This window comes from Lampris incognitus, chromosome 1 (assembly GCF_029633865.1).
Source record: "Lampris incognitus isolate fLamInc1 chromosome 1, fLamInc1.hap2, whole genome shotgun sequence".
Classification (NCBI taxonomy): Eukaryota; Metazoa; Chordata; class Actinopteri; order Lampriformes; family Lampridae; genus Lampris; species Lampris incognitus.
The window spans coordinates 40,704,847-40,727,937 of record NC_079211.1 but is presented as its reverse complement, the minus strand read 5'-3'; the positions used below and the strand labels follow the sequence as shown (position 1 = coordinate 40,727,937).

At 47.6% G+C, this 23,091-nt stretch overlaps 2 protein-coding genes across 2 annotated transcripts; both read left to right on the top strand.

Moving 5' to 3' along the window:
- The first annotated feature begins 10,961 nt into the window (after positions 1–10,961).
- Positions 10,962–11,993, top strand: LOC130110524 (snRNA-activating protein complex subunit 1-like). The gene has a single exon (XM_056277654.1). The coding sequence runs from the start codon at positions 10,962–10,964 to the stop codon at positions 11,991–11,993; it is 1,032 nt and encodes a 343-aa protein (XP_056133629.1).
- A 3,312-nt stretch (positions 11,994–15,305) lies between these two features.
- On the top strand, positions 15,306–23,088 carry arl9 (ADP-ribosylation factor-like 9). The gene is made up of 4 exons (XM_056284014.1): positions 15,306–15,675; positions 17,361–17,535; positions 18,739–18,914; positions 19,688–23,088. The coding sequence occupies exons 1-4, from the start codon at positions 15,427–15,429 to the stop codon at positions 19,865–19,867; spliced, it is 780 nt and encodes a 259-aa protein (XP_056139989.1). The 5' UTR covers positions 15,306–15,426; the 3' UTR covers positions 19,868–23,088.
- The last annotated feature ends 3 nt before the right edge of the window (positions 23,089–23,091 follow it).

The following is a 23,091-nucleotide window of genomic DNA, read 5'->3' as shown; positions in this document are numbered from 1 at the left end:
TGTCTGTTTTTTCTTCTACCCCATATATCCTCTTAACCATGCCTAGGTCAACACTCGACTTGCTACCCAATATTGCTTTTGCATCGTTTTATCACTTGAAAAACTAGATCATACTGTCTGTCTTTGTATTGGCATTTAATAGTCTTCTGCCCTAGTGGCTTTTCTTTTTTTCCCAAAGAAACCCGCTAATTTGTGGCTTGACTTTTGCAGCTTACTGTCTTCCAGTTTCAATTTATCTAATTCTCCCTTGGATATGACATTACAGTCAGCCCCTGTATCTATCATGGCTGTGAGTGGCTGTGTATTTATCTTTAGAGTTTCTTTCCAGACATCTCTGTACGTTTTCACATCCACTTTGTTTACATGCATGTGTTTTTCTTTCACTGTAACTGTCCCTATGAACATATCATCACTTGCTGTGTCACGGTCAATTCCTTGGATTTTCCGTCAGTTATCCGTATGTCCACTTGTCTTGCTCATTTTGGCATAGTGATTCTTGCGGTGACATTTATTACAGGTTTGGCCAAATGCAGGGCATTGCATTACTTCATGTTTATACCCGCATCTCCCACATTGTGCTTGTGGTTTTTTCTTATTTTCTTGCAGTCTGTCCTTTTTTCCATACATTTTCTGTTTGTGTATTTTCTGTACTGGCACTTCAGTTTCCTCGTGTAGCTTTTTCAGCTGGCTCTGGCTAACTTCACTTGCCCGGCATATGTCAACTGCTCTTTGCAACGTTAGCTCTGGCTCCCTTAGCAGCCTGCCTCGGATCTGATCGTTTCTGATCAATGACTCAGTTAACCCTCCAAATTCACAATCTTTGGCTTTGTTTTTAAGATCAGTGACGTATGCATCAATGGATTCGGCACTGCCTTGTACCCTAGTGTTAAACACATGTCTCTGGTACGTGACATTTTTTTGCGGTTCACAGTACTTCCTGAACAGCTCTTTTAACTCATCCAAGTCGTCGACATCATCATCATCAAAATCAAAAGTATTAAATACTTTGATGGCGTCGTCTCCCGCGACGTGAAGGAAAGTGGCTATCTTTACCTTTTCAGACTTCTCTGAGATTCCACTTGCAACAAGATATATTTCAAACTTCTGCTTCCACACTCGCCAATTTTCTGCTAGGTTGCCTTCTAAGTTTAACATCCCTGGAGGTTTCTGCTGGTCCATTTGTCATTTTATGAGTTCTTTTCTGTCTTTCAAGACAAACTTCTGACACCATGTATTGTATCAGACCCAAGCATGCGACAGGTTGAGGTAGCTGAACAACATTTACTTATTCGACTGTGGTATATCAGTACAGTGTGGGGTTCTCAAGGTTACAGCGTCACTTAGAGGTACCCTCCAGTACTACAACTTCAATACATCACAGGCGGAGAACCTCATTACGGCTCTGAGAGACGCAGGCGAGACCATGAGTGATGGACTGATCGTAGCCATGATACTAGGCGGGCTACCAGACTCCTTTAAGCCGCTAGCCGTCCACATAACGCAAAACGAAGATAATGGTATGTTTGCAGACTTTAAAAGAAGACTATGTGTCTATGAAGAGGCGGAGAAAATGAACACGGCCAACATCTACGGATAATGTGATGAAGACGTGCAAGGCAAGGCCGAGGCCCCACCGAGACACACGCTAGCAACAGTAAAGATGAAGATGCCAATGTGACGTGTTACAAGTGTGGAATAAAAGGGCACAAGGCAAGAAAATGTTTTCGAAAAGTGTGGTGCAGTTACTGCAAAAATAATACACACCAAGAATCCCTGTGCAAGAAAAAGGGGGAACAACATGGTGTCAAAAAAGTCACAGAGGAACAAAATAGCGACCAAGACCATCTTTTCGAGGCCAAGCAAACAAAGAATGAGAGACCACCAGACAACGTGAAGATGAAAGGCATCATGGTGGATGCAGAAGCAACATCCCACATCGTGAACGTCATCGGAAAGTTTAAAAGCTTCGACAACTCATTCCAGCCTGACACCCATTCAGTGGAGTTAGCCGATGGGGCCAAGTGCAATGGAATAGCACAACGAAGAGGAACGGTGATGATATTTCTACTAGAAGTGCAGTCTACTAGAAGGAAGTGCAGTCAGACCAGATCAGTTATGTGAAGTGTGTACAAAGGGCAAATTCACCCAGATGAGAAATAAGGAGCTGGACAGAAAGGCTAAGAAACCCCTAGAACTAGTTCACACTGACTTAGCCGGTCCCATGCCAACACCGAGCATAGAAGGGTACAGATATGCACAGTCTTTTACACATGACTACTCAGGTACCATGTTGGTGTATTTTCTAAGGTCCAAGAGTGATACAGTGCAAGTCACAAAAAGGTTCTTAGCAGACATAGCACCTTACGGAGAAGTCAAGTGTATCCGTTCATATAACGGCACTGAGTTTACAAGCCGAGACTTCCAGGCACTGTTAACGAAGAATAGGATTAGACACAAGACATCTGCACCCTATTCACCCCACCAAAATGGCACAGCAGAGAGAGGTTGGCAAACTCTATAATATGAGCAGATGCTTACTGCTAGAAAGCAAGTTACCAGATAAGCTATGGAACTACGCTATGCAGACAGCAGCTTACGTGAGGTACAGGTTGTACAGCAGGCGTACAAAGAAAACGCCATACAAGCTGTTCACAGGCAAGAAACCAAACATATCCAAACTGCAGAAATTTGAATCAATGTGTTTTGCTTACAAGCAAGAGAAAGGGAAACTAGACTCTAGGTGCAAGCAAGGTGTTTTCATTGGCTATGATAAAAACAGCCCAGCTTATCTAGTGTACTATCCAGACACAGAGAGGGTTCGAAAGCACAGGTTAGTGAAGTTCACAACCAAGACAGCCAAAGAAAAGGAAACACAAACACCTGAGTCATACATAGAATATGGTGATAGGAATGTACATCCCAGGGTCAATGACAGTGAAGATTTTTTTTTTTGATGAAAATGTGGAAAATGTACCAGGTCAGGGTGTTCAGAGTGGAGTTTCTGGGACTTTACCTGAACAGACTAAACGCACACAGCCGGGCAAAGTCACCGAGACTGTAATCAGAAGAAACCCACTGCGAACCAAGAGGAAGGAGACCAGCTTACCTACAGGAATTCGAGACTGAGGATACAGAGGACAAACTGCAAATGTGCGTGGACTCTTGTTATAGAGCAGTATGCAACATTCCTCAAAGCACCAGGGCGCCACAACATCAACCAAATCAAGGCAGTGGAAAAATGCCATGAATGAGGAGATGTGATCACTGGAGGCGAACGAGACCGTCAGCCTCACCCAGTTGCCACCAGGTAAACAGGCAGTGAGGGGTAGCTGGGTCTACACACTCAAGTGTGACATTGATGGATCTGATAAATACAAGGCGAGATTCGTAGCAAAAGGCTACAGTCAGAAACCAGGAACTGACTACGAGGAGACATTCTCACCCACAGCTGATATGCCAAATGTAAGAGTGGGCATGCAGAAGGCAGCGCAGGAGAATCTAGTCTTACACCAGATGGACGTTAAGACAGCCTATTTGTATGCACCAATTGACTGTGAAATCTATATAGAGCAACCAGAACGTTATGAAAAAAAAGTCAGAAATGAGTGAAACGCTAGTATGCAAGTTGCATAAGTCTCTCTATGGTCTACAACAGTCAGGCAGAAACTGGAATGCTATGTTACATACATGTTTGAGTGAAAATGGTTTTATACAGAATCCTGCTGATTACTGTGTGTATACAAGAGAAAAACATAATGGAAAGGTAATCTTGGAATACTGTCCTACTGAGCAAATGATCGCTGATATAATGACAAAGCCAGCCACCAAGCTAAAGCTACAGAGGTTTGCTCAAGAAATGTTTGGCACTTAGAAGTGCAGAGTGTGTTCTCATTGTCAATGTAAAGAAGAAGACTTATTTTTGTTGTTTTGATTTTCAGGTAACCCAGTGAGCTAAGTGTTATGTATGCACACATCGACAGTGCTGCATTTGATTTGGTGCTGTTCTATTGTGCTGGGATCGATTGGTGATGCCTGCGGGCTCTGGGTTGTTTGATCGGGTCTGCCTTTGATGCTGTGTCAGTCTAAATAAAGAATGCCACGGAGAGGTTGTGTCGAGCGACAGCGCTGTGTCCTGACGTGATTTCTAAATACAATATTGGCGACGAGGATGGCTGATAGCGATATTATGAACCCTACATAGGCCTCGCCAAAATCCCGTTTCTGGCTTTGTCACGTGTGCGCCACCGTAGCAACGCGAAAATATGTTGTTATGGGGTTAGCGCTCATCAAGGAAACGCTGTACACCCACAATTTAACCTGTCTAAGTTATCCACAATCAACATTAATATAATACCAATAACGTATCCAAGGAGCAGAGGCGTGTGACAACTAACGTTACTTACCTCCGTTCTGTTGTTGACAGCCAGCAGTCCAAAATTACAAAAGCAGCCAGCTGTCCAAAATTGCGAAAAATACAAAATTACAAAATTGAAGGTAGCTAACGTTAGCTTTGCTTCGCACCGAGTTGATAGTTAATTGTTTCCTTAGCAACGCAGCGGAAATCCGGGGTCCGTTCGCGAGATTTGGGACAGGGTACGGGATTTTGGCGAGGGCTATGTAGGGTTCATAATATCGCTGGCTGATATCTCTCTCCCACCACCTGCCCCCTTCCTGGCATTACCTGGCGAGCCTCCGGTACCATGGACTCGCTGGCTACATAGTTTTGAAAATTACATCATCGCCTCAGGGCTCGACGACGTGAGCCAGGCTAGGAAGACGGCTCTGTTGCTTCACTGCTTGGGAGCAGAGGGTCATCGTGTGCTCGGGACTCTGGGGAACGTCACAAGCTTTGCCGAAGCTGTGGGACTTATGAGCACCCATTTCACTGCTCCACAGAGTGCCCTCCTTCGGCGATTTATATTCCGTCAGCGACACCAACTGCCTGGTGAGTCTGTGCGGCAGTACGTAGCTAATTTGCGAGGGCTAGCTAGCTCATGCAAGTTTGGCCCGCTTCAGGACGAGATGGTTCGCGACCAGCTAATCGAACACACCAACAACGCAAAGGTGCGTGAGACTCTCCTGCTGGAAAAAGATGATCTGCTGCTGTCCAGAGCAATTACCATCGCACTACAGGTTGAGGGAGCAGCTGAGTGTGCTGCTATGCTAAATACACAGCAAGTGGCCACCTCCAGTCAAGCTGCCAACGACTCCTCCCTCTACTCACGGCTGCCCCTCGGGACGCAACCCAGCCAGAGCGAGGCGGGCGCCGACTCCACTGGGGACGTCTTGCAACTGCAACGACGGCGTTCTCGGCCCCGCCCTCAACAGTCCTGTGGTAACTGTGGGTCTCGGTCTCATGTTTCAAGGGCTCAGAACTGCCCTGCCCGTGGCCAGACATGCCGTAGCTGCGGTAAGCACAATCACTTTGCCAACGTCTGTCGATCTTCCCCGGCTGGGTCAGAGGGCCACACCCCCCAGTCTTCAACCGCCGTCATTCACAAGGTGAGCTCTGCGCCAGTGTCATTCAAATCATGCACAGTCAACATTAATGATGTGTGCATTCCCCTGCTGTTGGACACCGGTGCAAGTGTGTCTCTCCTGAATGTTGATACCTACAGTCAATTTTTCGGTTCACTGCCACTGTCCGCACCCTCAGCTGTCCTCTGTGGGTATGGTGACTCCAAAATCGATCTGGTTGGCTCTCTCCAACTGACTGTCCGCTATGGAACCAAGCTGGTGCCTAATGCAGTTTTTCATGTGGCACGCCGTGGGGCCAACCTGATGGGCCTGGACCTGTTCTCCGCTCTGGGGTTCTCCCTCTTAGACACAAGGGGGGCAGCAATCCTGACTGTCGCCACACCTTGGCAGCAGAAGTGGCCATCGCTGTTTATGGGGCTTGGCTGCCTCTCCGCCTTCACCCATCAACCTCTCCTCAACCCTGCTGTGAAATCTGTCATCCAACCACTGCGCCGCATCCCGTTGGCTCTCCGTGATGGGGTCTCCGCCGAGCTGCAACAACTGCTGGAAGCTGGCATCATTGAACCGGTGGACGCGTCACCTTGGGTCTCAAACCTCGTGGTGGCTAAGAAGAAGTCGGGGGGCCTGCGTGTCTGCGTCGATCTACGTGCAGTAAATAAGGCAGTGGTCCCTGATAAGTATCCACTGCCCACCTCAGAAGAACTCACTGCTCAGTTCTATGGCTCTGAGGTGTTCTCCAAGCTCGACCTCAGACAGGGGTACTTACAGGTGCCCCTCCACCCCAGCAGCCGAAACCTCACAGCCTTTGTGACACATGCAGGAGTGTTTCGCTACACCAGGATGCCTTTCGGTCTCAGCTCCGCCCCTAGCTGCTTCCAGAAAATCATGGTCTCCGTGCTGGCTGGCATACTGGGTGTGGCCATTTATCTGGACGATATAGTGGTACACGGGCCCACCAGTGAAATCCACGACAAGCGCCTTAACATGGTCTTCGCAGCCCTGTCCAAGCACAAGCTAACTCTCAATGCTGAGAAATGTGTCCTCTCTGTGCCAGCCATCGACTTCGTGGGGTTCCGGCTGTCAGCGAGCGGTGCAACTCCACTACAATCCAACGTGGACGCCATTCAGGCCATCCCTGAGCCCAGCTCGGCCGCCCAGGTCGCCTCCTTCCTGGGTATGACAAGTTACTACCTGAGGTTTCTTCCCCAGTACTCTGCGACCACAGCCCCCCTGCGCCAGCTGCTGCGTAAGGACGAGCCATGGGTGTGGTCAAAGGCATGCAGTGACGCTGTGCGTGATCTCAAGACTCAACTGACTTCACCACCAGTGTTGGCTCACTTCAACATCTCCAGCTCCACCTTTGTGACCTGTGACGCATCAGCCACAGCGATAGGGGCCGTGCTGTCTCAAACCCAGAACGGTGTGGAGAAGCCCATTGCCTTCGCCTCCCGTGCCCTCAACCTGACCGAGCAGCGGTACTCCGTGGGTGAGCGTGAGGCGTTAGCCTGTATCTGGGCTTGTGAAAGGTGGCACCTCTACCTCTATGGCCGCTCCTTCACCCTCAGGACAGATCACCAGGCCCTGACAGCGCTGCTGTCCACATCTGGGACAGGCCACAAACCCCTGAGGCTGCACCGCTGGTCTGACCGCCTCCGCCAGTACAACTTCAGCCTGCAGTTCACCCCAGGCAGAGACAATGTTGTCGCCGACCTGCTCTCTCGCTCTGTCTCCACCCCAGCTCCACAGACGGACACTGACTGTGTGGAAAAGGACATTGTCCAAATGCTACACACACCCCTCCAGGCCACTGTCTCTCTGCAGGAGCTGAGGGCAGCCTCCGAACAGGACCCTGTCCTCTCCCAGCTCCGCACCTACATCCAGAACGGCTGGCCTCACAAGGTCCCAGAGGAGCTGGCTGCGTTCGCCCGAGTCAGACAGGAGCTCTCCTGCTGGAACGACACCTGCGTGGCACGTGGGTTTTGCACAGTGGTCCCAGCTGCTCTCCGTGCACGTGTTTTGAATACGGCGCATGAAGGCCACCTGGGCATTGTGAAACTGAAACAGCGCTGCCGAGACCTGGTGTGGTGGCCGGGGATAGACAGAGATATTGAGGCTCTGGTGAAGGACTGTTCTGCCTGCCTTGTGAGTGGCAAGACTGGCCACCAGGCTCCCCCACCCCTGCAACCTCTCGCCTGGCCCTCTCAGCCCTGGGAACACCTGCAGTTGGACATTTGTGGTGAGATCCATGGAGTTCCCCACCACCAACGCTTCATGGTGGTCGCCTACGATCTACACTCAAAATGGCCTGAACTCACCACTTCCGGCACTGTGACCTCACAGATCATCATCGACTTCCTGGACTCTCTTTTCTCTCGCTGGGGCCTCCCAAAGGCCATCACCACTGACAACGGCCCTCAGATGGTCTCTGCTGAGTTCACTGCTTATCTCGAAAGCAAGGGCATCCGTCATATACGCACTGCGTACTACCACCCCCAGGCCAATGGCGGCGTTGAACGTTTTCACCAGTCACTGAAGAACGGCCTCAGAGCACACATGGCCCAAGGGTGCTCTTTCACGCAGGCCATCCGTCACACTCTGCTACACTATCGGGCCACACAGCACTCGACCACAGGCGTCTCCCCAGCCTCTCTCATGCTAGGCCGGGAACTGTGCATGCCCCTTGACAGGCTCCGCCCCTCCACACCTCAGGCACCTCCCTCTGGGGTCAGAGCCTCCGTCACTCGTCAGCAGACGCGGATGAAGCAACGGTTTGACCAGTCAAAACGAACCAGGGTGCCAGACATCAATGTGTCAGACTGGGTCAGGGTCCGCAGGCCCCACAGGGACAATAAAATGGCTTCATACTGGTCATCTCCTCTCCAAGTCACCCGTCAGCTGGGCCCAGCCACTTACCTCCTCAGCGATGGCACTCGGTGGCACTCCAGTCGTCTACGGAAGGTGTCAGCTCCGCCACACACAGCTGGTGACACAACCATAGCCATTCCCTCAGCATGGCGAGACGCCCCGGGGCTTCATGCAGCTCCTACACGGGCCCCAGACATTTCTGGGCCTCAGCTCCCCCTGCCATCTCCCTCCCCACCTCGGCCTGCCCAGCCTCAGGCCGCCCCGCGACCTGTTCGCACACGTTTACGCCCTGGCCACCTAGAGGACTTTGTGTCAACCTTTCATGTTTGAAATCCTGCCCGGGGGGGGGGGGGGGGGGGAAATGTTATGTATGCACACATCGACAGTGCTGCATTTGATTTGGTGCTGTTCTATTGTGCTGGGATCGATTGGTGATGCCTGCGGGCTCTGGGTTGTTTGATCGGGTCTGCCTTTGATGCTGTGTCAGTCTAAATAAAGAATGCCACGGAGAGGTTGTGTCGAGCGACAGCGCTGTGTCCTGACGTGATTTCTAAATACAATACTAAGAGCGAGTGGGGGTGTTAAGTGTTGTTATTTGTTATTTGTTGTTACTCCTTTTATTATTTATACGGTACTAGCCGTATTATTGTTCTATTTAAGGCTTTACGGTACATTCGGATGTGACGTCGCCACGTTGTCAGTGTGCGACAGTGTGTGTTGTATGAGTCGAGAGTGGGTAGGAGAGAGCTAAGACGCCCGTGAATGTTCTATTGCATCCAGGTCATGGTTATCCAAAGGAGTTGAATCAAGTGCAACTGGACTTGGTATATATCCGTGAAGACGTTTCGCCTCTCATCCAAGATGCTTCCTCAGTTCGTGCCTTTCTGAATAGACCAAGCTAGTCTGATTGGCTGGTGATGAGACTCAGAATTTATCCTCTTTGGAGTCGTTGTCAGAGCTATAGATGTCCATGGCTCTGTGTCCCGATGTTTACCAACGCCCGTCGCTCACAGAGCCATAGATACGAGTGGCTCTTTTGTGTACCGATGTTTGGCCGCGCCCGTCGTTATTGGAGCTATTGGTATGCGTGGCTCTCCTGTGCTCCGATGTCCAGGCGGGCCCGTCGCCATCGGAGCTATTGATTTGCATTTGTTAAGGAGCGACGGTCGTTGGGGGTGTTAGTTTCGACTTCATTAGTCAGTGGTCATGAGAGTCGTTGGAGCCGTTAGTGACCGGCTCTTGTTCTTGGAGGCTAGGCTTCTTGAATTTCCTGGGTAGAGATGAAAGGACGGCATTGTAAGTGGGAGATAGGTGGTGTCGCAGACCTCCTCCTCTGTTGAGGGATGGTTCTTCCAGTTTCGCATAGATGGCTTCCTTCACCCCTCTTTCAAACAATGTATCTTCTCTGTCCAAAATGTGTACGTTGCTGTCCTCGAAGGAGTGTGTCTTCTCCTTTAGGTGTAGATAGACTGCTGAGTCTTGTCCTGAGGAGTTTGGCCTTCTGTGTTGGGCCATCCGTTTGTGTAGTGGTTGTTTGGTTTCTCCTATGTATAGGTCAGTGCAATCCTCATTCCATTGTACAGCATACACCAGATTGCTTTGTTGGTTGTGTGGTACACGGTCTTTGGGATGAACCAGTCTTTGTCGGAGTGTGTTGCTGGGTTTGAAGTATACTGGGATGCGGTGTTGTTGAAAATTCTCCTGAGTTTCTCGGAGACACCAGAAACATACGGGATGACTGTGCTATTCCTTCTGTTCCTTTTCTCCTCGTCGTTCACCTGGTTGGTCTTTTTGGAACGTGTTGCAGTTTTCACAAAGGTCCAACTGGGGTAGCCGCAGGTTTTTAAAGCTCCCCTCAGGTGTTTGTGTTCTTCTCGTTGGGCCTGAGTGCTGCTGGGCACATTGTCAGCTCCCTGTTGCAGAGTTCTGATGACGCTCAGTTTGTGTTCCAGAAGGTGGTGTGAGTCGAAAAATAGATATCGGTCTGTGTGTGTAGGTTTCCTGTAAACCCCAATGTGGAGGCTCCTGTCTTCCTCAATGTGGACGAGAGCTAAGACCTGCTGTATTGGCCTAGATAAATATGCCTACGTTAAAGGCTAAAGAGAAAACCGAGTCAAGCTTTACTTATTCCCCAAGAAGAAGATTGCGCACCCCAGCTCAACAGTAAGGAGATTTGAAGGTGTTTTGGGTTTTTTTGGGGGGGGGGGCGGGGGTAGCGTAAATAATAGACGTTCTGATCCACACTTCATACCAGCTGATGGCGGTAATGCACAATTTCGTTGTTTGCCAACCGCCAATAAACACCAAGAAGAAGAAGCAGACGCGTAGGCTCTGTTTTAGGTCAGAGCTAATTAACCCCGTTGACAGCGCTGTCAAGACCCAGGCTGTTCTCAGTCCCTGGTCGTAGAAAAACGTACGAAAAGTAATGCACAAAGAAGCGTATGTGACTCACGTCAGGCACCTAACCCTAACCTCTCCCCAGCCCCGCGGGGGCCGCGAATCCTTCTTCACCCCCCCCCCGAGGATTGCGCAGGCGCAGTGGGTCGCTCCAATAAAAAATGTGCATTACTTTTCGTACGATATCACACGAGCAGTTCACGAGGATACGTTGCAAGATCATGTCTCAGCTACTGCGTCTTCACAGCGACTTGGGACCTCTGACGGAGGACGTGGAGGAACTGTTGGCCCGTTTCCAACAGACGGACTCCGTGAGGTACGAGGTATTTTTGGCCATCTGGCGAGAAATGCGCTTCTCCGACCTGTTCCTGGGTATCCCCCGGATGAGCGAACTAACGAGATTTTGCCGGGTGGCCCTGGCCGCGGCCGTCAAGTATTTCCTCCCTCCGTACAGTTACCAGATCCGGGTCGGGGGCTTGTACCTCATGTACGGGTTTTACCACACCCAACTTGCCGTGCCGCCGCTAAACATACGGCTCTCTCTGGGAGACTGGGAACACGTCCAGCACTTACTCGGAGAATCCGTCCACTGCGGACACTATGATACGGCGTACATTTTAAAGAGACTCGTCGCCACCAAAGCCATACATTACACCGCCATGCCACACCACCTCACCTTCCGCCAGTGTAGACAGACGACGACGGAACGCGTTTGTGCCAAGTTTCTCAGCCCCACCGTGAGGGTGCAGGAGCTCCTCTCCACGGAGCTGCTGGAGGAGGCCGCCAACGTCGAGAGCCTCTACGAAAACTTAAAGAAAAACGTGATGGCCAAGAACGGCCTGGTCACGGTGACCCGGCCCGGCTTCTCCGACCGCCTGAAAGACTGCGCGATAGACTTCGTTACATGGCAACAGAACAACCTGGCGGCGAGGCGTGATGCGTCCCCGGACCAACAGGGGGAGCCGGCGGGGACGGAGTGCGGCGGTAGGGCGCGGCTCCTGTCTGCCATCAAAGACAAGTGCTACGCCAGCTACCAGGAGGTGTCCAAATCCCGAAGGCACCGCAAAGTGGAAACTGCGGTGGAGATTAAGGTGGAGGCTCCCGGCTCGGGAACGGAGCAGATTCAGGAGATCGTCGGCGGGAGAAGAAAGAGGCCAGTGTCACTCCGAGCCCGGACGCGGAACGCCCTGCGCGTGCCGGACAAGCTCGAGCCCAGTAAGATTTGGGTCGTAAGCACCCCGGAAGGTGACTGAACTGAAACGGCGCCTTGACCAAACGCAACCCTGTAAGGGGGAAGAAGTTTTTTTTGTTTTTTTTAGTAACCACCTTTACCTAATTACTATTTTTTTAACAATGCTTCTCAGCCCGGTCCTTGGCTACCATGGGTCTACTGCTGCAGGATTTCCACAATAAAATGTTTGAAGAGAAAAAAGGGCTCATTTTTGTGATCACATTTGTTTTGTTTTTTAAGTATAAAAATTTTCCGATTTTGAGTCAACGAAAACAGTACAGTTGTATTCAAAAATATCACTAAAATTGCCATGCTTGGTAATTTGTAGACCACGATTACGTGTTCATGGGAATAGTGCAATGATGAATAGTATAGAGGATTGTTGCTTTTTGACAGGTAATGAAGTTTCAGCTACGAGAGATGGATCTGTATGTTTTGGATATTGTCAATGAATTGCACGGCCATTTTGGGGGTTTCGAGCAGCTGCTTCAAGCCTTGCGATTTTGATGTTGGATGCTAGGTCCAATTCGCTGTAACGTTAGTGTTTTATTTAGCATTGGTTGTTTGGCATAGTGCTTTTCTTGGCGAGAAAGTGCGTTTAACGCAGTAAAAACGAGTCACTGCTTCAGGAATTTTGACCAAGATACCAACTGTTGGTGGCCCAGTGAGTGGTTCGCGCTGTTGCCTCACAGCAAGAAGGTCCTGGGTTCGAACCCCGGGGTTGTCCAATATTGGGGGTCAACCCAGGTCGTCCTCTGTGTGGAATTTGCATGTTCTCCCCCTGTCTGCGTTTCCTACGGGTGCTCCCGTCTCTTCCCACAGTCCAAAGACATGTAGGTCAGGTGAATTGGACTTACTAAAATTGTCCTGAGGTGTGAATGTGCCTGAGATTGACTGGCGACCTGTCCAGGGTTTTTCCCGCCTGCCGCCCTATGACTGCTGGGGTAGCTCCAGCATCCCACGACCCTAATTAGGATAAGCGGCTTGGAAAATGGATGGATATAATGAAAATTAACTGCTGTACTACATACCACATCTGGTGGGTCGTGGGCCTGTGAGTTGAATTTGAGAACTCCTCAGCTACAGTGATCAAATTTACTCACTTTTTAAAGGGGGGTTATGCCTTTTTTTCTTACAAAGATTTTGTTTTTTTCAGATAGGTTATCCAAATGGCTAGCACATGTATGTTGAAGGATTCTGTTGTGTTCAGAAAAAGATGAGTTTTTAAATTTTTTTTGCATGTATGCCTTCTTTAATATGAAGTCTTGACTCTTGAGTAACAATCAATACTGTTCTTCGGTTGCCATTTTTGGTAAGATTCATCAGTATGGGGAAAAGCTGTGAATGTTCATGTTCATAATATTGTCATCTCCCCTAAATGGGATACAGCGTTGTCTTGCACATTAGGTATAGGTCTATATCAGGAGAGATTGTGGCTATTCAATGAAATGCACTATAGAATGATGATTCTGAAATGCTTTTAGAAATGCATTGGGGGCCTTACTAGGGGCCTTTCTGTGTGGAGTTTGCATGCTCTCCCCGTGCTCACATGGGTTTCCTCCGACATGGAAAAAAAACAAACCGTAACATGGACATCCATCTGGAGTTGGTCCCCGGGCACTGAAGAAACGCGCTGCCCCTGGAGGAAGGACAGCAAGGGTGGGAAGGGAATGGAAATGCAGAGGAAACATTTCTATAGGCACCACTCCATGCGTGCGCGTGTGTGTTCAGCTTTATGGCAGTCTCTTCTCACCCTTATCAGTGTTGCCCGACCTGTAGAGGGCGCCAGGGCGTCGCCCCACCATTCCCCACCCATAGCCTCATTGAAAAGGAATTAAGTCAATTTTGTTTGTACAGACCAACACTTTGATATATACGTGTGTGTGTGTGATGCGTTTTTTTTCAGAGACCATCAATGCAGTGGCGCCCCCAAGGGGTGGCCAGGGGTGGCCACGGCCACCCTGATACTATCCCTGGCCCCCCCGCTGGCCCCCCCAGCCACGAGTCGCATATGCAGAATATGCCTCTGATTATGCATAATATGCTTCTATCTGATATCTTACATTAGGTGCTGTTCATTTAAATCAATAATGTATATTTTTCTTAACTCTCATATTGACAGTTTTCAACTAGCCTACACAGTATACTACAACAGCAGCACAGAATTCCCGAAATTCAGTCATGGCTTTTGGTGTTGGTGTGCCACCCCAAGATTTTCAGTGGCCCCATTTGGCCACTCCTATAAAAAATTTCTGGGGGCGCCACTGCATCAATGGTGTAGATAAAAGTGCTCAACAAATGAGGGACAGGATATTAAGATAGAGGTCGGAAAATATATATAGTATTTTAAATCAGCAAGGTAAATGTTACATCGTTTGTGAGTGAATATATAACCTGCATTAAAATGTAGTTCAAACATGTTCTGCGTCGTCTAAAGTTACCGATTGGTTGCATATTTCCGGCCTGGGGCACAAGAATCTTTGCCCCTTGACTCTCGTTATAAGTTGTACATGTGCAGTTCGCTCCTCTTTAATACATGAGATAGAGCTTGCTGGAGAGCTGCGCCCCACAGTACTTACGGTGGGTAAATGCTCATTTAAACGCCACCAACCACCGAGTGATAGCAGAGAGGCACTTTTCGCTTACTTTAGTCTTTCACCGTAAATTGTGGAATAAAAGATTATAAAGAATTTGTACGAACTGAAGTACCTTAACCGAGCACATTTCATTATAACGTGTTCGTTCAGCTCAGCAAATACAAATAAAGGCATTTTCATGTATTTAAAAAGTAAAGTCAGTTTATTCATAGAACACATTCACAACAGACATTGACCAAAGTGCTTTACAAAGATCAAAATGATTGCAATCAAACAAAAACAGGACTGATCAAATACAAACACGAGAACGATCGCATAAAAACACAGACGTAAATAAGCGGGTATAAGTAAAGTAATAGTCACAAATATACTGCTGTGATACCTTAGTAGACGTTTGCTTGAGTTTTGGTACAGCCCCCCTGGAGAAAAATGCACCATCCGCCCCTGCACGTACCTAAGAACAAGGGCGTATAACCCGTTATTGTTCATTCGCGTGCGCGCGCGCGCGCGTGCAACAGATAACTTGTTAAGCGTGCCTTGGTGACAGGTAGCGTTCGTATAATAAAAGGAGAACTGGTGACATGTGGACGAGCCCTGGCGTGTGGGACTCGTGTCCCCGGCAGACCCCTCTGGTGGACTGGCTGTGGAAGTACGGTGGTACCGTGGGTGCGCTTCAGCCCGGAAATATCGCGCCGCGCAGAGCGCGCCCAACTTCCTGTCTGTCTAATCCACTTGTTGAGAGTAGGAGGAGCGCGGATGCGACTGTAAACTTCACCGTTTTCTCTTTTTTAAACTTTTTTTTTAAGAAAATGACATCTGACACGTAAGGCCAACCCGTATTAATAAAACCTGTAAACCATGCCAGGATTGAGAGAGGCCGGGCTCCTTGGCGCTTCCGCAGCGCTAACCGGAGGACTTGCGTATGTCGTTTGGAGCTTTTTGTCCTCGGGAGCAAAAGAGCCAAAACCGGGACGTGAGACGGTAAAGGCAGAGTCCGACCCCGCCACCGGAAAGGCTGCGACGAGAGGTGAACCTGTCACTGGGAGTGTTGCAGTCGCTGCGGCCGCGCCTGATGTTTCATCAGCACAAAACGCATCAATAACTAAGGTATGTCTGTGTAGTGTTTTTTGGACGCACCCTCTGGACGACTGTTGCTGTGTGTGTGTGTGTGCGCGCGCGCGCGTGCGTGCGTGCGTGTGTGTGTGTGTGTGTTGGACTGCAGTCAAGTCTATTTTGGTAGAGGCTAATGCCGTCTCGACTGACCACATGCTGCGACTGTGTTGACTGGTGCTGGCGGAAAGTCCTAAATCTACACGTGATCTAAAGTTATATCTGGTCATGTTTAGGGTTTAGGGTTCACGTACAAAGGGTTTGTGCATCGCAAGTTGACCAGTGTCGTGGCTGCATCAACTTCACCCAAAGTTCACCTACAACACCTTCTTTTTTTATGTATTCAGTTATGATTTTACAAATGCTAACTAAGTACACAGCTTGAAAAAGCATCTATTTACACACACATATACACAAGCCTAGGTGTGAATGTGTTGGTCCTGTGATGGACTGGCGGCCTGTCCAGGGTGTCTTCCCACCTGCCGCCCAATGACTGCTTGGATAGGCTCCAGCAGCAGGATAAGCAGTTTGGATAATGGATGGATGGCTATACACAGGCCTATATTATACTAAGTCATTTCATGTCTGTGAATGTTCTCATTCATCCAGGTCATGGTTATCCAAAGGAGTTGAGTCAAGTGCAACTGGACTTGGTATATATCCGTGAAGACGTTTCGCTTCTCATCCAAGAGGCTTCCTCAGTTCGTGCCTTTCTGACTAGACCAAGCTGGTCTGACTGGCTGGTGATGAGACTCAGTATTTATCCTCTAGGAGTCGTTGTCAGAGCTATTGATATGCATGGCTCTTTGTGATAAGTCATTTCATGGAAGTTATTTTCATTTACTTAAGAAAGAACATGGACATATGAAATGTATTGATAAATCTGAACTTTTTTATTAGTCAATTAATTACAAGTTTGAATTTAGGGAAACTTTGTTCTCTACTGTTCTCTATTTTCCATGCCAGGTTGACATATGATGAAAGTGAAAATGTCCCACCCTCTATCCAAAACATGGAGAAATAAAGTCACTTTTAATGCTTTGTGTTACTTAGTGGCAAACACACAAACCTCAGTGATCGTTACCCAAGACGTGCTTTTGAGTTCACAATGTTGAGATTTAGTTTTTGTGCACATCCAGTCCACCAAGCAGCACTTGTCTCAACAGAATGCTACCTTGATTCACACTGCTCTCGCCTCAGTCAAATAGCAAAAGGGATAGTTACCATTGCCTCCTTTTTATATTGGTGATCAGGTAAATGGCACGTCGGCACGGTGGCACAGTGGTTAGCGTGGTCGCCTCCCAGCAAGAAGGTCCTGGGTTCGAGCCCCGGGGTAGTCCAACCTTGGGGGTCGTCTCGGGTCTTCCTGTGTGTCGAGTTTGCATGTTCTCCCCGTGTCTGCGTGGGTTTCCTCTGGGGGGCTCCGGTTTCCTCCCACAGTCCAAAGACATGTAGGTCAGGTGAATTGGCCATACTGAATTGTCCCTAGGTGGGTGTGGGTATGTATGTGTATGTGTATGTCGGCCCTGTGTGATGGCCTGGCGGCCTGTCCAGGGTGTCCCCCTGCTTGCCGCCCAGTGACTGCTGGGATAGGCTCCAGCATCTCTGAGAGCAGGATAAGTGGTTCGGATAATGGATGGAATGGATGGTAAATGGCATGTTGTGATGTTTGTTCTCTACAGTCCAGTCTGGTGGAGAAAGGGAAACAGGTGTTGGTTCTGGGGCTGGATGGTGCCGGGAAGACCTCTCTCCTCCACTGCCTCACCACGGCCGGCCAAGAGCAGGACGTGGAACCGACCCAGGGCTTCAATGCCGTCTCCATCAACAGAGACGACTTGCAGATCGAGTTTCTAGAGAGTAAACCCAACATTTGAAATTACAATTGTGTGATTTGATGTGCTTTTACTGTGTATTGATGTTGAGTTGATCGCAGCAGGACTCGCTTATCGAGTGAGTTAGCCCACCACATCACCCTGTTTGGCAGAGGATGTTGTGTTGACATGCATGCTGAAATTTGGCTGTTGAATGCAGCTCTGCTTGACTGGACTTATAAGGCTGTAGGATCGCAGTAATTGACCATGCTGGCTGTAGGTGTGTTAATTATTGAAATTGGCTGATGTAGTTTTGGGTTGGAATTCAACATTCATACCCATGGCTTTCCTTATGACTGCTGCAGAACATACAATCCCTGCAGAACATTACTCAGGACCTTTCCTGTCCGGCCACATTCTGTGTAATAACAACTCAAAGTGCAATTGCTGTTGCTTTCTTTAGTATTTGGTTACTTGTCCCATGTCGACAGGTCATGTTTCAGAGCAACACAGATTTCCCCACATAATTCCGAAAAGTGTGAAAAAAATGTGGAAAACAAATTTAGTATTTTCTAGGTCTTGTGAAGTCCTGAAGTCTGACATAATATTAATCGCCAATCAAGAATTATAGGTCAGGCGCCCAGGTAGCGTAGCGGTCTATTCCGTTGCCTAACAACATGGGGATTGCCAGTTCGAATCCTGTTGTTACCTCCGGCTTGGTCGGGCATCCCTATAGACACAATTGGCCATGTCTGCGGGTGGGAAGCCAGATGTGGGTGTGTGTCCTGGTCGCTGCACTAGCACCTCCTCTGGTCGGTCGGGGCGCCTGTTCAGGGGGGGGGGACTGGGGGGAATAGCGTGATCCTCCCACATGCTACGACCTGTTTGCGAAACTCCTCACTGTCAGGTGAAAAGAGGCGACTAGCGACGCCACATGTATCGGAGGAGGCATGTGGTAGTCTTCAGCCCTCCCGGGATCGGCAAAGGGGGTGGAGCAGCGACCGGGACGGCTCGGAAGAGTGGGGTAGTTGGCCGGATACAATTGAGGAGAAAAAAGGGGGGAAAATCCAAAAAAAGAATTCCAAGTCTTGGGTGAAATACAGGATTTAAAAAATGGAAGTAATATATCTAGGAACAGTATAGTGACAGCAGTATAACCTAACTCAATATAAAACTACGAAATGTAAGTTAGAGACATTTGTGTCTGTACTGTATGTCAACAAATGAGTTTTTTTTTCTTACAACATAGTTGGTGGCAAAGAGAACCTGCGTTGTTACTGGCAGAGGTACATACCTAAGGCCCTGGTGTTGGTCTTTGTGGTGGACTCATCCAAAGCCGAGCTGTTCTCCCAGGCGAAGAAGCATCTGCACGAGCTGGTGGCCTCAGACCCTCACCTGCCTTTAGTGGTGCTGGCCAACAAGCAGGTGAGACTGACAGACAAAACCTAAGAACGACTTGATCCCTTTCAGATGAGTTTAGCATCGAGTTGTCCGAGTTGAACTTGGCTCCTGATGAGGACAGCAAAAAGAAGTGCAATGGGGGCAAAAGTTGTAGGCTGATGAAGGAACAGTGTCCGAGTTACCTCGACATACTAAGTCTTCTCTAAATCACTTAAATGGTAAATAAATGGTAAGTGGATTGCATTTATATAGCACTGTTCTAGCTGCAACAGCCACTCAAAGCACTTTACAATCAATGAATGCCTCACATTCACCCATACACACACACACACCCATACACTGACGGCGGTGTCAGCCATGCAAGGTAACAACCAGCTCACTGGGAGCAGTTAGGGGTTAGGTCACTTCTCCCTGTCCTGAAGCGCACTCCCTCTCATTGTATACGATCTGAAAACCAAAGCGTGTTCTTGTTCAGTACGCTCGCTCTCTTAAAGATGGCGTCTGAGTTCACCGAGGCTCAGTTTGAGAGAAATTTGCACATACATATGAGAATCCAAAATAAAGCAATAAAGGAAAAAAAGGGAATATCTACAACATGTTTCTTCACAGAGTTGATTTTACAAGTATGCACGGTATCACGCGAGATAACAAGCCCAAGATCAAACGCATACACAGCAAGACTTCCAAATAAACTTTTGTCCAGCTCATAAGCAAAAAATGTTTAACATAAAGGGAATGTCTACACCCATCCCTGTTTCTCCTGCGTAGTCTGATCAGTGTTTATGTCACATCCCCAGGACCTCCCAGGAGCCTGCAGCATCACTGAGCTCCACGACGGCCTGTCCCTGACGGAGGTGGGGGACCAGCGCAAGTTATTCCTCATAGGCACCTATGTCCGGAAGGGAGACACAGAGCTCAGCTCAGGCGTGCAGGATGCGCGAGAGCTTATCATCCAAATGGTTTGCGATATGAAATAGAAACCTCCTCTAACCTCAGTTCAAGTCTTTCATTAGGCCCTTGGGCAGTTCGTGTGATTTGTCTTTTTGATATTGCTAACTCTGTTAAGCTACTTTGCACTTTTTAAACTTCACTCTGGGTTTCATCCACCAAAATGACTAAACTGAGGTGGATATTGCGTATTTATTATTCAAGAATAAATGCTTTTAGTTTGTTGTTTTGGCAACTCGAACAGTGGCTGTGTGATATTTGGGATTACAGATTGACTAGGTCTGAACTAGAGGGTGTGAACCTCCCATTCATTTTGACCAAGATAATCAATGTTTTTGTGATACCATAGATCTGGAACTGAAGTTCTCTCACCAAAGCACAAAGTTTATACTTTGTATTCAGTCTTTAAGTTTGTTGGCCTTCTGTGTGCTCTTAAAGAATTTAATTGACTTAGGTATTAAAGGTTTTGTGGTCATCTGTTTGTTAGAGTAAGTGGTGGTATTTTCGTCAGGGACATCTTTTGTTGTATTGAGACTGGTATTGTTGACTGTTGATTGTATTCTTAAAGCTATCTTTCCTGGGCTAGTAAAGTAATGCCATGTTGCTTTGTGTGTAAGTGGTGGAGCGGCCCTGAGCTTTGCAAATGGTGCAAAATCAGTATATAGCATAATATGTAGAAACACACATACAAGGCTTCAGGTGAGCAGTGACCATGCAGGTACTGATGGGGTGTAGCTTATTTACCAGTCATGCTGCTAGCCACTGTGCCTGCTAACATCACAGATATACCAACTTTTAAACTCCTCTTATACCATCAGGCTGCCAAATTTAAACCCAAATTTAAATCTGAATTGTGATATTTGCTCAACACCGATTAAAAAGAAAACAAAACTTGGGGGCGTCCTGGTAGCATAGTGGTATATTGCATTGCCTACCAACACGGGGATCACCTGTTCGAATCCCCGTGTTACCTCCAGCTTGATCAGGCGTCCCTACAAACACAATTGGCCGTGTCTACAGGAGGGAAGCCGGATGTGGGTATGTGTTCTGGTCGCTGCACTAGAGCCTGCTCTGGTCAAGCGGCTGGCAACTCCACATGTATCGGAGGAGGCATGTGGTAGTCTGCAGCCCTCCCTCGGATCTGCAGAGGGGGTGGGGCAGCAACTGGGATGGCTCAGAGAGCGGGGTGATTGGCCAGGTACAATTGGGGAGAAAATAAAGGGGGGGGCTTGATTGTGGAACAGGAGGTGAGTTTTTTCCTTTCTTGCTTAACACTGCTTCCGTGTGCATCCAAAAGCAACCAAAGTATAAAAAGAAAAGTACTGACAGTGAGTTAAATTGGACATTGCATCAAGTCATTGTGTGTCATGGTCTGTAGACTCAAACACCATGACACAAAGGTTGAATGGCATGTAAAAGCTAAACTTGTGGGCACTATCGGCCTCTAATATGTGGTCCTATTGATAATTGTAAATGTAGATTAGAGCTTCAAGAATATGTCTCTGCATATTCTGTTAAAACCGCACTTTTAGGCTGTCAGGTGGGATATTTCATTCTAAAAGAAGCACCCCTAGACACTTCCGCTTGCAAATAAATTTGCCATTAATTGACTTAAACAACATGAGCATTTTGTACTGCTACTGATTAAAGGCCTTTACACACCGGGGACGTGATGAATAAATTACACAAATATGCGAAATACTCGCCTGTGAATATTTCGCACCAAAACTGTTCGGACCGTTGTTCTGAAGGTTTGCGCTACCCACTCAGGAGGAGCCACCAGTCACTCATCCTGTCAGACTAGTCTGATAAACTAAGCCTCTCAATCGTAATGACCTACCCAAGCAAAAAACATTGTTTAGTAGCTACACAGGTCAGATACATACATACATACATATACATACATACATACATATGTATGTATGTATACACACACACACACATATATATATATATATACACACATATATTTATGTGGATTGTCACTGAATTTCATATATATATATATATGAAATTCAGTGAGTCAAGTACATTTTTTATGAGACAGTACAAGCCTGTTTCATGCCATAAGCAATCATCAGCTGTCAATAAAAAAAAACATATGTATATATATATATATAGAGAGAGAGAGAGAGAGAGAGAGAGAGAGAGAGAGAGAGAGAGAGCAGCTGATGAGTGCGCGATGCACGAAGCAAGCTTGTACTGCTATGTATTAAAAGTTTTTTCCTACGTCTATATTGATATTCCTCTCCTCATTAGTTGAGCACTTCTATCAACACCATTGACGGTTTCTGGGGGAAAAAAACGCTATATATATATATATCAACTATGTATATCAAATTGAGTGTAAAGATCAAGCAAGAAAGCATCCACCAATAAAACAGGCCACAAGCAGTTTAGAAAACTGACGCGCTTTTCAAAAAATATCAGGAGACTTGTGGGTGGGAAACATGTCAGACGTGGCGTTTACTGTTCAGAAACATTACAAGAGGATGTGGTGTGCGTGACAGCCAAATTTTAATGTTCACGTACACACAAGGTACACTTTAATGTCTGGTGTAAATCTAATCCAGCTAAATATTATTGACTTGTGAATTAATCGCACGAAAAAAAAACCGAAACCCCCCCCGTCCCAGGTGTGTAAAGGTGTTAAGACCTATGTGTGCCCCGTTGGTTGTTTGTCTCAATAAATGGTGTTTATTTCAAAGTGCCTTGGTTCTCCTATTTGTGTACCTGACATTGCCGCTGGTCAGCTTGTCTCAGTGCAGTTGTCTTAACATGGCAGTACCTCTGGTCCTGGACTGCAGCTTTAAAGCAACATAACATGGTACAGAATCCATGCTTGTTAAACATGTGTATTGACTTTACAATCTTAAACAGGGAATCTAAAAATGTATATTTTTTGGAACTATTTTCAGAGAATTAGCCAAATATATTTTCAAACATTTCAGGAAGACACTGACCAAAACTTACCCTTTGACATTTGGGATTTTACTGAGTTGTTTTTCTAAGTGTTCTGTGCACTGTGGGGTGGATGTTAACGAAATAGGGTAGCCTTCATGTTCTCCATTAAAAAAAAAAAGTACAAGTTCAAACAACACATTGGATTTCTTCATCCAGTAAGTGTGTCTCTGTAACTTTATACCACTGTATCGTAGACCAAAGTTAAGTAATATGTGCTGTCAGACGTGTTGTGGAACTAGTCTTACTGTTTTGTCATTTCTAAATAAAGACACGTTGTCTTCAATAAGTT

Coding starts and splice junctions, on each gene's coding strand:
- LOC130110524 (XM_056277654.1), top strand. CDS start 10,962: ATGTCTCAGCTACTGCGTCTTCACAGCGACTTGGGACCTCTGACGGAG.
- arl9 (XM_056284014.1), top strand. CDS start 15,427: ATGCCAGGATTGAGAGAGGCCGGGCTCCTTGGCGCTTCCGCAGCGCTA. Junction 15,676..17,360: donor AAAACGCATCAATAACTAAG/GTATGTCTGTGT, acceptor TGTTCTCTACAG/TCCAGTCTGGTGGAGAAAGG. Junction 18,915..19,687: donor TGGTGCTGGCCAACAAGCAG/GTGAGACTGACA, acceptor TCACATCCCCAG/GACCTCCCAGGAGCCTGCAG.